Source organism: Bubalus bubalis, chromosome X, assembly GCF_019923935.1.
Source record: "Bubalus bubalis isolate 160015118507 breed Murrah chromosome X, NDDB_SH_1, whole genome shotgun sequence".
NCBI lineage: Eukaryota > Metazoa > Chordata > Mammalia > Artiodactyla > Bovidae > Bubalus > Bubalus bubalis.
Window position 1 is genome coordinate 73851817 of NC_059181.1, and position 17394 is coordinate 73869210.

The following is a 17394-nucleotide window of genomic DNA, read 5'->3' on the forward strand; positions in this document are numbered from 1 at the left end:
ATAGGAATAGGGACTGGAGTCTGTGGGGAGACTACTTATATGTTATATGGACTATGTAATATGAGTAACAAGAACATGGATAAATATAAGCTGAACGACAACTGTCTCCTCCACACCATTCTGTCATAGAAGTTCATTGTGAAGTTCACTCTGAGGAAAAAGCTGGGAAGTTTTTAAGAGAAAATGTAGACTGAGAAGTAGTAAGGAAGGAGCTGTGCAAAAAAAATAAAACACATATACACACAAAAAACACCACTGTTTTAGGATAATCTGATACTAGGGGTACACTGTGCAAGTTCCTTGCTGTAAAGTATCTTCCCTGATAATAATTGATTTAAAAATTATTCTCATCTTTTTAGACTGCCTTAACATCCAGCAAGAAGAAACTCATTTGATTAATAGACATCTTCCTTGAAAATGCCAATAATTTTTTAGCCACCAGAAAAATGAATTAATAAGGTATCTTTCCTCTCACTTTTTTAGCTGAAAATAGCTACTCTGTGAGAATGCAAATTCTGATTCAGGGAAGGGAAAGGGTGAGAGGTCCTTTTAGAGCACAGAATCCTCCTGCAGTAAGCTTTAATCATGGAGTTCTCTGTGAGGTACTCAAGTAAGACTGTATGTGGAAGCTGAAAAGCCAGGAGAAAGAGAATGCAGAGAATGCCAAAGATATTTTGCTTAGTTTAAAGTCTAGCTGATCTTAAAGCCAAGGTAAGTGGTTCTTCTCCTTCATATACAAAGTGTCTCTTATGTTAAGAAAACACAATTCAATCAGAAGAAATATGTTTCTGCAGGAAGTACTATTTTAACATGATGTTGCAAAGAGGAGACATCATAAAAACCAAGCATCTGTTCTTAAAGTTTCCAGTTGCCTATACAAATAAAATCCCTTTGGGCTAACCAGAGGTGCTATCAAAATGCTTTGCTGCTGCTGCTAAGTCACTTCAGTCATGTTCGACTCTGTGTGACCTCATAGACGTCAGCCCACCAGGCTCTCCTGCCCCTGGGATTCTCCAGGCAAGAACACTGGAGTGGGTTGCCATTTCCTTCTCCAATGCATGAAAGTGAGAAAGTGAAAGTGAAGTTGCTCAGTCATATCCGACTCTTAGCGACCCCATGGACTGCAGCCCACCAGGCTCCTCCATCCATGGGATTTTCCAGGCAAGAGTGCTGGAGTGGGGTGCCATTGCCTTCTCCAATCAAAATGCTTTACTATGTTTAATTATCAATGGCAAAAAATGACAACAAATGTTTAGGTATTCATGGATTTAAGAAAATAGGCTAAAGTTTGATTTTCATAAAATAACTAAAATCGTTTTTTTTCCCCACAAAATCACCAATACCAGCAACACATATTAACTTTCATACAAATGGTTTCCTGAGTTTATTCATAATAATATGTGCTTTAGGACAATAGATTGTTCAGTCTACCTGGGCAAATCTGCTGTTTTTTCTTTGAGAAAAAAATATTATTACAATAGCCTCTCTTTTTGACAATAAAACCCCCAACTTTATTATTAAATACTATAAAGAACCATCAACTAGAAAGAAAAGCAATATAAAATAATTGTTCATGAATCCATTAGAAATCAAAGTATTAAGTCTCAAAGAAAGGATTTACTTTTATTGGTTAAGAATTTATAGAAACCCCATCAAAAAATGTCCCATTCACATCTGCTTTTGTTGTTCTAGAGTTCTAGCCAAAAATGACATGATTATGCATCCCTACCTGGGTTCCTTTTGCAGAATGAAGGTGTAATGTGAAGCTTTCCCTTATAATAAGGTTGCCCACTACTACTGTTGTTAAGCTACTCTGTTTGAATTTTCCAGAAGAAAACTCACAATTATTGGGAAAATCCACTAGCATCTATATCTTTTATACCTTTTCAACTTTCACTGAGTGATGAGGAATTGTGCTGTTTGTTGCTTATTTCTGACCATGTTCCTTTCACGAAAGGAGTGTGTGACACAACCTTTTTGAGCAAACTCATTGAAAAATTAAGATCATCTACTTAAAAACTATTGCTTATGTAAAGACAAAGTTATTTTGTGATCATTTTTCATTTTCCAACTTTACTTACTCTAATTCTACTACTACAAAAGCATATATAGAAATAGTATCTCTGTTCTGAAAAGTTACACACCAAAATCACATCTAAGTGTGTCATATCAATTTTGATAAGAAGGCATTACAGCACAAACAAGAGGAAAATAAGCCAATATAATGACACAAGTACTTCTAGTAATAAAGCAAAATGAGGAAAGAAAAAGCTGAACTGGGACAAAAAAATCCACAAGATATGATCCCAGTGTCTTTCTAAATAATATCTTCCATGTAATATTAAGACGTTCTTTAATGTCTTTCAACTATTGCAAAAGACATCTCAAAATATGGACACGTACTTTTATATATCACACAAACGAAACAGACCTTTGTGTGTGGAATATAGATCACTTACATTATAAAGAGAATTATGTATAGTTTATTTTATTAAATACTGAAGTTACAAGTCTTCTAGCCTATATACATTTCAGAGCTCAGTAATCACCCCTCTCTGAACTAAGCAAAATAAAATACAGTAAAACAAGCACACATAAGTAGATCACTTATATTCACTAAAGAAAAGTGTAATATCCTCAAGTTTACATTCATGAGTTCTTTCTGTCAGTAGTTGTAGCAGCAGCAGTAGTAATAATGCTATTTAAAGTAGTAGTAATGGTATTTTCTTCAACAGCACAAAAAAGATTCTTTCAAATTCAATCATTTAGAGAAAACAATATATACTACACAGTGGTTCTGAATCATAAAATTTAATAATAGGACCAATTTGGCCAGACCTTGTTATTATAAATATTATTTTAAAATGTGTTCAAATTTTATGCATATCATTAATATTACTTCCTATTTAAAAAGACAGTTTATCTTCTTGAAGTATAACTATTATGTAGTATTATTTAAAGTTTACTGAAATGCATTATAACTATATCATGTGTGCTAAGCTCACAAGTTCATTACAGTAATATTTCAACTATATAACCATAGGATTAAAGATAAATATGCTACACTGTAATTCAAAGCACAGGGAAATCAAAAAAACAAGAGTGTAGTTCATTATAAAAGGACAGATGATAATTAGATCCAATTGGTTAACCTCAAAGTCAGTTTACATAACATCAAGGTAGTGCCAACACCATATACTTTACTTTCAAAGGCTTAACTATGACCTATTTAGTAGATTATAATACCAATATACGACCTTTGGCTAAAATTTCTTCACTTGTACTACAATTCCATTCGATGTAAATTTTACAGAAGCCTTTATTTCTAGATGAGGCCATTTACAGACAATATACAGGTCTGTTGGCACACATTATCTATGATTTAATACTTCTGTAAAAACTTTGGCATCAACCATATTAGGAATTCACATATGAGCACAAATGATGTTTGCTCTGGCCCCAAACTACTATGTTTACATTTTAGTAACTACAGAGAGTCAAATGAATGGAGTTTACACATAATGACAAGTTTCTACGATACATTTCTTTTTCGCTTTTCTTAAAAAAAAAAATAAAATAAGACATCTAACCTTTCAGGATCTAATGTTAAAAAATACTGACATTGCTTGGCATTATACTATTATACTTGCAACTTGACTGTTGGTAATGATTTCCCAAGCCATTATTTTACATAACCAGAAATCTGAAAGAAACTGTAGAAGTTAGTATGTAGAGAAGTTGGTAGGACTTTATAGACACCAATTATATACTTAAATAAATACTTGGACAACACTGAAAAGCAGCATAGTATGAAAATTGTGGACCTATATATGTTTTTTTTTATCTTACTCCCCCTTAAAAAAAAGGAAGCTTAATCAGAATATTCAAGTAATGTAGTAGAAAACAATGCCTTTGATATATGATTAGACAAAAAGCTACACATTTTATCTTTTCTTCATCCAGTTTGGCTGAGGAACCCTAAAACTTTCAAAGGCCAGTTGATGTTCGCTTTTTCATGCTTCGTCGCTGAGCTAAGCTTGAAGCAGCAACAGGCTCTAGGACTGGTTGAAAAGTCTTGTGAGTCAGGGCAGAATATGTGGCGACCACTGCTCCCTAATAATAATGAGAAATATTACAAATTGAATAACAATCTCTGAAGGTAAGAAAACTTTCACATTGTATCATGAAAAATTTAACTACTTTCCCCCAGGAAAGTAACTGAGAATCCATAGTATTTATGTTGATGGCCCTTTGATTAACATCTGATTACTTATATATTTTTTATTTCAATAAATATGCTTCTTACAAGTTTTTAAAACTAAAATGTATTATTTTTTCAGTCTTTCAAAACTCATAAAATTTGTTTTTAAATATCTTTTAAAACGTATTTTTCATAGGAATTGTATATATTTAAGGCATAAAACATGTTATCTTGATATACACAGTAAAATGATTACTACAGTCAAGCTAATTAACATATGTCCTCTTCACATAGTTATCATTTTTGTGTGTGATAAGAGTACCTGAAAAACTACTCTTAGCAAATTTCCAGCATTCACTATAGTATTATTTATTACCTGTACTTAACATCAGACTTCACATTAGACCTCTAGGCTTACTCATTCTACATAACTGTAACTTTGTATACCTTGACCAATATCTCCCCATTTCGACCTTCTCCCTGTCTACTGGTAACCACTGTTCTACTCTCTGCTTTCATAATATTTGGTTTTTTTAGATTCTACATGTAAGACAAATGATGTAGTTTTTTTCTTTCTGTGTCTACATTATTTCACTTAGCATAATGTCTTTGGATTCATGTCTGTTGTGGCAAATGACAAAGATCTCCTTTTAAAAAGATGAACAATATTCCATTATATATACCATATTACATACATATAATTCCATTATATATAATATATTCCACACATACACACCCCCCCACAATTTATTCTCACATAAATTTGCACTCCCATGATCATTCTAACAATATTCAAAACAGCCAAGATATGAAAACACATCTTAATGTCCATCAACAGATAAATGGATAAACCACGTTTAACTTCAAAATCTAGGTTCAATGTCTGTAAGTATGGAAACTTGCACCAATGGCTATTAATTCAGGAACCAATAGGCATCTTTTTTTTTCCCATACGAAACTTGAATTTAGTCTGCACCAAGCCCCAGTGTCTCTTAAAGCAAACCAAATGTAATCAAGAAAATTTATGTATCATCAGTAAGGCTGTACATAAAAAGGGCTGTTATTTAAAAAAGCAAGCCAAAACAAAAGAATCTATAAATATACTTAAAAAAAATAAAGACACTATAAAGTAATTATATGTGTCATCACTGAATGGCATGCAATGTCATGGCATTTAGAAGATGCTTAAAAGTATGTTGGTTTTACCTTAACAACATGTGATGAACCATTTATACTTGGCTGATCATCTGGTAACTGATCTCTGTGGGTTATCCATGAGTGTTTTAATACTTGCTCTGTAGTGTACCGCTGCTGTGGGTCCATATGTAGCATATGGGAAAGCAAATCCTAAATTAAAATGAAAAAACATATATATATATATATATATATATATATATATACACACACACACACACACATACATATATACAAGAAGCTACATACTACATATCATTAAAGGTTTAAGTAAAATACATAATTTTCCATTTCCTCAAAACATGAAAGTATTGATAGTTTTGGAATCTGTTTAATTTGACCTGTCATTAGGGGGAAAAAATCCCATATACTGCATAGTTAACTGTTAAAAGAGAATGTTGAAACATACTTTTAAAAACAAAGCATATACTAATTTATAATTCTAAAATCAAGAAATATCAATTTAGTGGAAGTGGAATGTCGTCAGTAAGGGAGAAGGAAAAGCTAAAGCAGCAGGAGCTACACTGGACTTCGCTAGACAGTCAAGCAGATAAAGGAACTATTGATCTTTGCTGGCAATCTGGGCCCAAAAGTATAAAGTTATCTGTATACAGACACATATTCATAGAAGGGAGCGTCTCATGTTGATAATATACTCAGTAACTGATGGTTTCCTGTAAAAAATACTAAAGAAAGCAAAATATAAACACAAGGTTAGCAGCTGACTGTTAGCATAGCAGTGGTCAGAATATGATGTTTTTCATCAAAGTAAATGTGAATATGCTTATTTTCTCTATGCTGTAATATAAACTTCTGTAGTAAAATCTCATAGTAAAATAGAATTTTAACTCTATTAAAAGATATAACATTTAAAATTAAACAATCTCTATCAAGCATCTCTTATAGAAAGGAGAATTAAACTCTCCTTAACAAGCATCTTCTAAAATAGAAACAAAAGCATTTGTTAAACTACTATCAATAGCAGAAGCAGTGAGAAACTAAAGACTATGTAGTAATACCAGAATATGAAGGATAGTGTAACTGACTGAAATTATGTAGAGGAGTAGAACAACCAATCAAAAATCTATTGGAAAAAGAATGTATGAACAGAAATAAATTAAAAAATAATATTAAAAAGAATACAACAGTGAATTATATAAATAAAACAGACAAATGAAAATCATAAAAATGATTAAAGTTCTAAGGACTTCTGATTCTGGCCAAGATGTAAAACTAGGAACTGAATTCACCCCCCCCACCTCCACCTGAAACTCAGCTCCTCAAAAAAAAAAAAAACCCCATAAAATATTAAGAAACAACAGTTTTAAAGAGATCAGATATTAGGCAATGAAGAAAAGTAATCCCTAAAAGATGGGAAACAAATCAAGTAAGCCCTATGATTGCTCTAGCTTAGAACCATGAAAAGAGTTTTCAGGATGTCAGGTAGGTAAGGAAAACTCAGGTAAAGCCTGGCAGATTCCCTGTGTTAAAGAGACAGAAGTAAGAATCAGGGGCAGAGAGAAAACCCTTGTAGGGGTCTCTTTCAGCTGTTTTCACTGAAAACCATATGTGGTTAAAAACAACAACAACAAAAGAAAACAGAAGTCATGGGAAGAAGCATATGCAAGGATTAGAGGGAAATGGGAGTCCATGCAGGGTGAGGGTACCTATTCCCACCAGGCAGACAGGAAAACCTCCAATTCATGAAGTATTAGAGAAACTGAAAGAAACCTGCTTGAATAGTAGTGACTATTCCTAGATTAAACACTGCTCTGCTGCTGCTGAGTCACTTCAGTCGTGTCCGACTCTGTGCAACCCCATAGACGGCAGCCAACCAGGCTCCCCCGTCCCTGGGATTCTCCAGGCAAGAACACTGGAGTGGGTTGCCATTTCCTTCTCCAATGCCTGAAAGTGAAAAGAGAAAGTGAAGTCGCTCAGTCGTGTCCAACGCTCAGCAACCCCATGGACTGCAGCCTACCAGGCTCCTCCGTCCATGGGATTTTCCAAGCAAGAGTACTGGAGTGGGGTGCCATTGCCTTCTCTAGTCCTGCCTAAAATATCTTAAAAGGAAAACCCAGAAGTAACACATTATTTCCCCTAATTTAACTGCAGTCCAGAAAACAGTTAAAGATTAGTAATTCAAAAGCATTTAGCACTCACCAAGTTAAAGTTCACTATGTTGTGCTTCTTATCCAAAATTATAAGGCATATAAGAGAAGGAAAATAGAATGTGTAATGAAAAGAAAAAAAAATCAGTCAAAATTGACCCACAGCTGACATATATGTTCAAAAGTTAAGTAGAGAGACACAGAAGATATAAAAACATATTAAACAAATGAAAACTAAAATGTGAGACAAAAAAAAAAAAGGACCAAATAAGATTGATGGCAAATTTAATATGGCAGGTAAAAAGATTGGTAAAGACACAGCAATAGACACTATAAAAAAAGTATAAAACAAAAAAGCAAAAGAGCAGAGCATCAGTGAAAAATTTTCACTGAAAAAGTACACAAATGCAATTGGAGTCTCAGAAAGTAAGAGGGAAGAAAAGAATGTTTGAAGAAATAATGCTACTAAAATTACCAAATTTTATGGAAACTATGAACCCACAGATCTAAGAAGCTAAATGAACCCCAAGTACAAGAAATAAGGAAAATTACATCAAGGAACATCAAACCAAATTGCTCAAGACCCAAGACAGAGAAAACTTTAAAAACTGAGAAAAGAAGGCTTGTTACATATAATGAAACAAAGATAAAAATAAAAGCCCAATAGGCTGCCATATGCATCAAGCTGCCCTGAGATATGACCCTGCCCACCAGTGGTGGGGTGCCAGTCCTAGGTTTCCCCAGGTCCTGTAGACAGCCACTCTGGCCCCTGGTCCCACCCACTAGCAAGCCAGCACCAGCTCCAGGACCATTGGGGCTGAACAGCCAGTCATGCCAAGACAACAGTGAGCCATCAACAACCACATGACACGGCCTGGCAGCCAACTGGGCTGGAAGCCAGCCTGGCTACCAGTATGCCCAGAGTAGGTGGTTTTATAATAAGAGAAGGACCCACAAAGCACACATATGGGTCATGTGTAGGATATATAGCTCTGGTGAATGGAGTGGAGTATGCTGATTGGCACCATAGGCTATCTGCTATGTAATTCCACTTTGTGAAGATGAGCAAACATAACTGACCTACTTAACAAATATAAATAGATACAGAGAACTGGGAAAAATGAGGAGACAAAGGAATATGATCCAAACCAAAGAACAAGATAAAACTCAGAAGAACTAAACAGAGTAGAGTAGAGGAGAGAAATCTATCCAACAAAGCTTTCAAGGTAGTGATCATAAAAATGCTCAATGAACATGGGAGAGAATAATGGATGAACAGGGCAAGAAGTCTAACAAAGAGTTACAAAATATAAAGAAGAACCAAATGGAACTGAAGAATACAATAACTGGAAAACATAAAACTAGAAGGAACCAAGAGTACATCACATGATACAGAGAAACAGATAAGTGAACTGAAAGACAGAATAATAGAATAATAATAGTTCACCTAAGCTGAACAGAAAAAAAGGAATTTAAGAAATGAGGATAACTTTGGGGAACAATACCAAGAGTAATAATATATGCATCATATGGGTCCCAGAATGAGAAGAGAGAAAGGCATAGATAATTTACTTGAAAAAATAATAGCTGAGAATGTCCCCTCCCTGAAAATGGAAATGGACACCCAGGACCAGGAAGCAACAGAGTCCAAAACAAGCTGAACCAGGAGAGACTTTCACCAAGCCTCACAATACCCAAAATGGCAAAATTATAGATGGAGAATCTTAAAAGTGGCAAGAGAAAAGCAACTAGATATATACAAGCGAATTCGTGTAAGACTTTCAGTTGACTTTTCAGCAGACCCTGCAAGCCAGGAGTGCCACAATATATTTAAAGTGATGAAAGGACCAAACATACAACCAAGACTACTATACCTAGCAAGGCTATCTTCAGATCTGAACTGGAGAGAATGTTTTACATAGAAGCAAGCACTAAAATACTTCAGTACCACTAGACCAACAGCTCTCCAAGAAATGCTAAAGGGATTTCTCTAAGTAGAAAAGATAAGACCCAAACTAGAAATATAATAATCACAGAAGGTAAAATCTCACCAGTAAAGGAAAACGTAAAGATCAATCACTTATAAAACTACAAGGAAGGTTAAAAGATAAAAGTGGTAAAATACACACATAAACTAATTAAGAAATAAAAAACACATGCAAAATATGATGTTTAAAAACATTAAATGTAAGAGGAGTAAAAGTGCAGGGTTTTTAGATGAGTTCAAACTTAAGAGATCATCAACTGAAAACAATCATATATATTGTAAAATATAAATATCAAGGTAAGAAAGCAAAAACGTGTAATAAATGACACAAACACATACACAATGAGAGACAAAGATAGAAATAGAAAGGAATCCAAATATAACACTAATTATAGTCATCAAATCACAAGGGAAGAGAGCAAAAGATGAAGATAAAAGGACAAAAACAACCAGAAAAAAATTGACAAGAGAACAGTGAGTACATACCTACTGATAATTATTTAAAATGTAAGTGTTGCAATCAAAAGACATAGCAAGGGGCTGAACAACTAAAAAACAAGATCCATCTCTAAAAGACTCACTTCAGATGTAAACACTGACAAAAACTTAATGTGAAGGGATTAAAAAAAAGTATTTTATTCAACTGGGAACAAAAGAAAGCTGGAAATTCCAGAAAGATGGCAGAGGAGCAGGTGGATGTGGAGTACATCTCTCTCCAAAGATGCATCAGGAACACACCTTCAGATGCAGAAGATCTCACAGAACACCAGGTGAGAGCAGGCAGGAGTCCCTCACCACTAGAAAGGAATACACAGGTCCACACAAATCTCGGCAGGATGAAGGAAGGAAGGGAAAAAGAGGAGAGTGAGCAGGACTGGACCCGTATCCAGGGGGTGAAGGAATTGAAGCAGGGGTCAGATCCCCACATCAGGGCAACTGTTTGGGACAGAGGAAAAGCATTTGAGGCTGTGGGAGAGTGCAACAGCTGATCTATGACAGTCTGAATGGAGTGAGAACCACACAGATAATCCTTGTTGCAACACTAGATTCCCTGGACAGGGACCCAACTCCCCTGGAACGCATGGTAGCGGGGAACTGGGGCGTATGGACTGGAAACCAATCCCAGGGCAAAGACTGCTGTTGACTGTGGTGAGAAGGCCTGAGGGGAAGTAAAGGAGGGGATCATAGTGGGGAATGCCTTTGGAGGAAAGCTGGGCAGCCATGGAGGCAAAGTGATACTGCTGAGTAATGTGCAGACAGTGGAGCCATCAATGTAGCCTCTCTCCCCTCATATGCCAGTGCTGGCAGCTGACCAACAAAGACCCCAGAGAGGGTGGCCCTTTAAGTACTTGAAAAACTGAGCAATAAAGATCCCAACCCAGGAGATCCTTGAGAGTCTGCTGCACCAAGCAACAGAGAAGGACCAACCAGAGAGGCCCTTGGAATGTCAGCTGCCAGAGGCTAGAAAAAGACTCTAATATTGCCACAGCTGCAGAACCTCAGGATGCCAGTGTTCCTGTATACTTGGTGCTAACAGGGTCCCTGTGATCCAAGTGCAGCACCACCTCCACATCTGGTCCTCACTAGGCAAGTAAGTCCTCCAGGGCAGCCTCAGGAACAAGCTCCTGTGGATGACTCACATGCAGAGGTGGGGATAAAACCACATTGAACCCCGGGGGCAGTGTGGCTAAGGAAGAGGATCAAAAACCTTCCCACCAGCTGTACAAACTACAGATGAAATTCACACAATCAACTAGGACAATGTGAGTTCCCACAGAAGAAAACCACTAGCTCTGGCAGCTGTGGACACTGGAGGCAATAACATACAGTGGTAGGTCCAGATTAGAGTTTGAGCTGCCCCCACAGCAGGCCCAGAGAGCAGCTCATTATCAGAGGATACTCTAGGGATGAGGAGGTGAACTTTGACTCACAGTGAGGGAAAGGACAGTCAGCTGTGAAAAATATTTATTCTTCTTATATTTTGATTTGTTCTATAGTTGGTTCTGGATTTTTTCTTTTTTCTTCTCTTTTGCTGTGGCTGTTGATTTTATTTTTACTATTAATTCTATTCAAGCTTTTGAAAACTTTTTTTAATCACACATTTTATTTCCTTTATATACTTTTACTGCTATGTGGCTTTTTGCACTTCTGTGGACTTTTTTATTCTTTTAAAATTTTTTGTTCTTGTTGTTTTTGTTTGCTTTTCTTATTGTTCTTGATGTAGTTATTCTTTGATATATATATAAATCTTTTTATACAAGTCTATTTAACACAGCTTTTCTACTGTTTTCTTTTCTTCCTTTTAATTCTTTATTTCACCACATTTGTTAGTTTGTTTTGTTTGCTTTATTCCCTAGTTGGCACTCTGCTTTGGTTTTGTTTTCTGGTTTGCATTTTAGCTTTATTTTTAATTGATCAATAACATTTTTGGTTTCCTTTGCTTGGCAGGTCACTCTCTTGTACTTTTTCTTTGGACTGTTTTGGTTTGGTGTGTGTGTGTACATGTGTGTGTGTTCCTTTGTTTTTGTTTTTATTTGTCTGATTTTGTATTTACCATTTGTCTGAGGTTTGTCTTCTGTTTCTTGTTTTTGTGTGTTTGTTTTAATCCCCTTTAATGCCATAACAAACAGATTATGAAATTTTGCTTCCCTAGCCAGAGATCAAGCCTGAGCCTTTGGAAAGGGAGTGCTGTCCACTACACTAGACTGCCAGAGAACTCCTGATGCCAGGGAGTATTAATAAGTGAGAACTCCTATGAAGGCCTCCACCTGATAAGACTCGGCATCACCCAAATGCTGGAAGTATGCAGAGCAGGATGCCTCATGCAAACAAGGAAGACAAAAACACAAACTCAATCATCAGCAGACAGGCTTCCCACAAAAACCCCAAAACATAGCCCCTCACACAGCCTTGCTCATGAGAGGGAAAAAAAAAAAAAAGTGCATCTCCGCCCACCAGAATGCAGGCACAAGTCCCTCCCAACACAAAACCTACCCAAACTACTGGACCAATGTCACCCACTGAAAGCAGAGACCCAAAATAAGAAGGAATATGACCCTAAAACTTGGGAAAAGGAGAACTCAGAAGAAGTTAGAAATAAAAATGAAAAGACAGAGAAAACTGAAGGAATAAGGGAAAAACTCACAAGACCAAATAAACAGAGGAAACAGGCAAACTACCTGAAAAACAATCCAGAGTGATGATAGTAAAGATGTTCCAGAACCCTGAAAACAGAATGGAGAAAATGCAAAAAACAATTAACACACTTTAACAAGGACCTAGAAGAAATAAAGAATAAACAGAGAGGGACAATAAAATTACTGAAATCAAAACTACTCTAGAAGGATCAATAGCAGAATAACTGAGACAGAAGAATGGATAAGTGAGCTGGAAGACAGAATTGTGGAAGTAACTCTGCTGAACAGAAGAATAAAGGTAAAAGAATGAAAGAATCAAAAGAATTGAGGATAGTTTCAGAGACCTATGTGACAATATTAAATGGACCAACATTCAAATTATAGAGGTCTCAGAAGAAGAAGAGAAAAAGAAAGGGTCAGAAAAAATTTCTGGAGATTATAGTCAAAAACTTCCCCTAACATAAGAAAGGAAGAAATGGTCAATCAAACCCAAGAAACACAGAGTCCCATACAGGATAAATACAAGGAAAAATATGTTGAGACACATACTAATCAAACTAACAAAGAAATAATATTAAAGGCAGGAAGGGGAAAGCAACAAGCAACATGCAAGGGAAACCCCATACGATTAACAGCTGATCTTTCAGCAGAAACTCTGGAGGCCAGAAGGAAATGGCAGGATATACTTAAAGTGAAAGTCACTCAGTCCTGTCCAAGTCTTTGTGACCCCATGGACTATACAGTTCATGGTATTCTCCAGGCCAGAATACAGGAGTGGATAGCCTTTCCCTTCTCTAGGGGATCTTCCCAACCCATGGATCTAAACCAGGTCTCCTGCATTGTAGGCAGATTCTTTATAAGCTGAGCCACGAGGGAAGCGCCTCATGGGGCTTAAAGTACTGAAACGGAAGAATCAACAAGCAAGATTATCCAGCAAAGATCTAATTAAAAATTCATGGAAACACCAACAGTTTTACAGACAAGTAAGGGTTAAGAGATATTAGCACCACCAATCAGCTTTACAACAAATGTGAAAGGGACTTCTATAGACAGGAAACACAAGAGAAGGAAAAGATATGCAAAAACAAACCAAAATCAATTAAGAAACAGCCAAGAGAAACATACATATCAGTAATTACTTTAAACGTAAATGGATTAAATACTCAAACCAAAGGACACAGACTGGCTGAATGGATATAAAAAAGACCCATATATATGCTGTCTACAAGAGACCCATTTCAGACCTAGAGACACATACAGACTGAAAGTGAGAGGATGGAAACAGACAGTCCATGCAAATGGAAATGAAAAGAAAATTGAAGTGGAAATTCTTATATCAGACACAACAGACTTCAAAATAAAGAATATAAGAGATAAGGAAGGACACTTCATAATGATCAAGATATCAATCCAAGAAGATGTAACAAGTGCAAATATTTATGCACCCAACACAGGAGCATACACTCATCAACACATAAGGAAAACACTAATAGACATAAAAGGGGAGATTGACAGTACCACAATAATAGCCTAGTATTATAGTGGGACTTGAACAACCCACTTAAACCATTTGACAGATCACCAAAACAGAAAAGTAACAAAGGAACACAAGCTTTAAATGACACATTAGACCAGATAGACTTACTGATTTCTTTAGGACATTACATTCAAACGAAAAGAATATACTCTTTTTTCAAGTATACCTGGAACATTCTCCAGGATAGATCACATTTTGCATCACAAGTCAAGCATCAGCAGATTTAAGAAAATTGAAATTATATGAAGCATCTTTTCAGAACACAATGCTATGACACAAAATATTACAGGAAAAAAAACACTGAAAAAAAAGGACGTAAGAGGTTAAGCAATACTTTTTTTTTTTTTTTTAATTTATAACAGTGAACAGGCTACTGAAGAAATTTAAAAGGGAAATCACAAACTTCCTAGAAACAAATTACAATGAAAACATGATGATTCAAAATCTATCAGTTCAGTTCAGTTTAGCCGCTCCATCATGTCTGACTCTTTGTGATCCCAAGGAGTGCAGCACCCAGGCCTCCCTGTCCATCACTGACTCATGGAGTTTACTCAAACTCATGTCCATTGAGTTGGTGATGCCATCCAACCATCTCATCCTCTGTCGTCCCCTTCTCCTCTTGCCTTCAATCTTTCCCAGCATCAGGGTCTTTTCAAATGAGTCAGTTCTTCACATCAGGTGGCCAAAGTATTGGAGTTTCAGCTTCAGCATCAGTCCTTCCAATGAATATTCATGACTGATTTCCTTTAGGATGGACTGGTTGGATCTCCTTGCAGTCCAAGGGACTCTGAAGAGTCTTCTCCAACACCACAGTTTAAAAGCATCAATTCTTCAGTGCCCAGCTTTCTTTATAATCCAACTCTCACATCCATACACGACTACTGGAAAAACCATAGCTTTGACTACACAGACCAAACCATAGCTTTGACTACACAGACCTTTGTTGGCAAAGTAATGTCTCTGCTATGTTCTTTAGGTTGGTTATAAATTTTTTTCCAAGGAGCAAGTGTCTTTTACTTTCATGGCTGTAGTCACCATCTGCAGTGATTTTGGCCACCCAAAAATAAAGTCTGTCACTGTTTCCATTGTTTCCCCATCTATTTGCCATGAAGTGATGGGATGAAACGCCATCATCTTAGTTTTCTGAATGTTGGCTTAAAAAAGATAACTTTTTCACTCTCTTCTTTCACTTTCATCAAGAGACTCTTTAGTTCTTCGCTTTCTGCCATAAGGGTGGTGTTATCTGCATATCTGAGGTTACTGATATTTCTCCTGGCAGTCTTGATTCCAGGGTGTGCTTCATGCAGCCCGGTGTTTTTCATGATGTACTCTGCATGTAAGTTAAAAAAGCACAGCCTTGACATACGCTATTCCCGATATGGAACCAGTTTGTTGTTTCATGTCCAGTTCTAACTGTTGCTTCCTGACCTGCATACAGATTTCTCAAGATGCAAGTCAGGTGGTCTGGTATTCCCATCTCTTTCAGAATTTTCCAGTTTGTGGTGATCCACACAGCCAAAGGCTTTGGGATAGTCAATAAAGCAAAAGTAAATGTTTTTCTGGAACTCTATTGCTTTTTCGATGATCCAGATGTTGGCAATTTGATCTCCGGTTCCTCTGCCTTTTCTAAATCCAGCTTGAATATCTGGAAGTTCATGGTTCATGTACTGTTGAAGCCTGGCTTGGAGAATTTTGAGCATTACTTTGCTAGTGTGTGAGATGAGTGCAATTGTGCAGTAGTTTGAGCATTCTTTGGCATTTCCCTTCTTTGGGACTGGAATGAAAACTGACATTTTCCAGTCTTGTGGCCACTGCTGAGTTTTCCAGATTTGCTGGCATATTGAGTTTAGCACTTTAACAGCATCATCTTTTAGGATTTGAAATAGCTAAACAGCAATTCCATCACCTCTACAAGCTTTGTTTGTAGTGATGCTTCATAAGGCCCACTTGACTTCGTTTTCCAGGATCTGGCTCTAGGTGAGTGATCATACCATCGTGATTATCTAGGTCATGATCATCTTTTTTGTATAGTTCTTCTGTGTATTCTTGCCACCTCTTCTTAATATCTTCTGCTTCTGTTAGGCCGATACCATTTCTGCCCTTTATTGTGCCTATCTTTTCATGAAATGTTTCCTTGGTATCTCTGATTTTCTTGAAGAGATCTCTAGTCTTTCCCATTCTATTGTTTTCCTCTATTTCTTTACACTGATCACTGAGGAAACCTTTCTTATCTCTCCTTGCTATTCTTCGGAACTCTGCATTCAAATGGGTATATCTTTCTTTTTTCTCCTTTGCTTCTCTTATTTTTACAGCTATTTGTAAGGCCTCCTCAGACAACTATTTTGCCTTTTTGCATTTCTTTTTCTTGGGGATGGTCTTGATATCTGCCTCCTTTTACAATGTCATGGACCTCCATCCATAGTTCTTCAGGCACTCTATCAGATCTAATCCCTTGAATCTATATTTCACTTCCAGTGTGTAACTGTAATGGATTTGATTTAGGTCATACTGAATGGTTTAGTGGTTTTCCTTACTTTCTTCAATTTAAGTCTGAATTTGGCAGTAAGGACCCAGGAATAAAAATCAAAAGCAACTGCTTCTTAGAATAAAATGACAAACCATTAGCTAGACTCATCAAGTAAAAGGGGAGAACAATCAAGTCAACAAAATTAGAGACAAAAAAGAGGTTAATGAGACAACGCAGTCATATAAATGATCATAAGAAATTATTACAAGCAAATATATGCTAATAACATGCACAACCTGGAAGAAATGAAAAGATTCTTAGAAAAGTTCAACTTTCCAAGACTGAACTGGGAAGAAATAGAAACTATGAATAAGCCAATCACAAGCACTCAAAGTGAAAATGTGATAAATAAATCTTCCCCAAAACAAAAGCCCAGGGCCAGATTGCTTCACAGGTCATTTCTATCAAGCATTAAAGAAGAGCTATCACCTACTGTTCTGAAACACTTTCGAAAAATTCCAGAGGAAGGCACACTTCCAAACTCATTCTACAAGGCCACCATCACCCTGATACCAAAATCAAACAGAGAAATCACATAAAAATAAAATTACAGGCCAATATCACTGATTAACATAGATGCAAAAGAGCTCAACAAAATTCTAGCAAACAGAATTCAACAACACATTATAAAGATCTTACACTACGATTAAGTCAGCTTTATCCCAGGGATTCAAGGATTCTTCAAATACAAATCAATCAATGT

At 36.4% G+C, this 17394-nt stretch overlaps 1 protein-coding gene across 15 annotated transcripts in view; it reads right to left on the reverse strand.

Annotated features, from left to right (window-relative positions):
* Positions 1 to 2463: 2463 nt before the first annotated feature.
* Positions 2464 to 17394, reverse strand: part of RPS6KA6 (ribosomal protein S6 kinase A6) — a 192300-nt gene continuing 177369 nt past the window's right edge. For 12 of the 15 annotated variants that reach the window (XM_025276979.3, XM_025276980.3, XM_025276986.3 and 9 more), the window contains 3 exons: positions 12670 to 12714; positions 5408 to 5548; positions 2464 to 4113 (listed from right to left, as the gene is read on the reverse strand). In XM_025276979.3, the coding sequence (XP_025132764.1) occupies positions 3988 to 4113; positions 5408 to 5548; positions 12670 to 12714 (312 nt within the window). In that variant the 3' untranslated portion in view covers positions 2464 to 3987. Of the gene's footprint in view, positions 4114 to 5407; positions 5549 to 12669; positions 12715 to 17394 lie in introns of those variants that run through there. The other 3 variants (XM_025276984.3, XM_025276974.3, XM_025276978.3) reach the window with 2 other exon arrangements.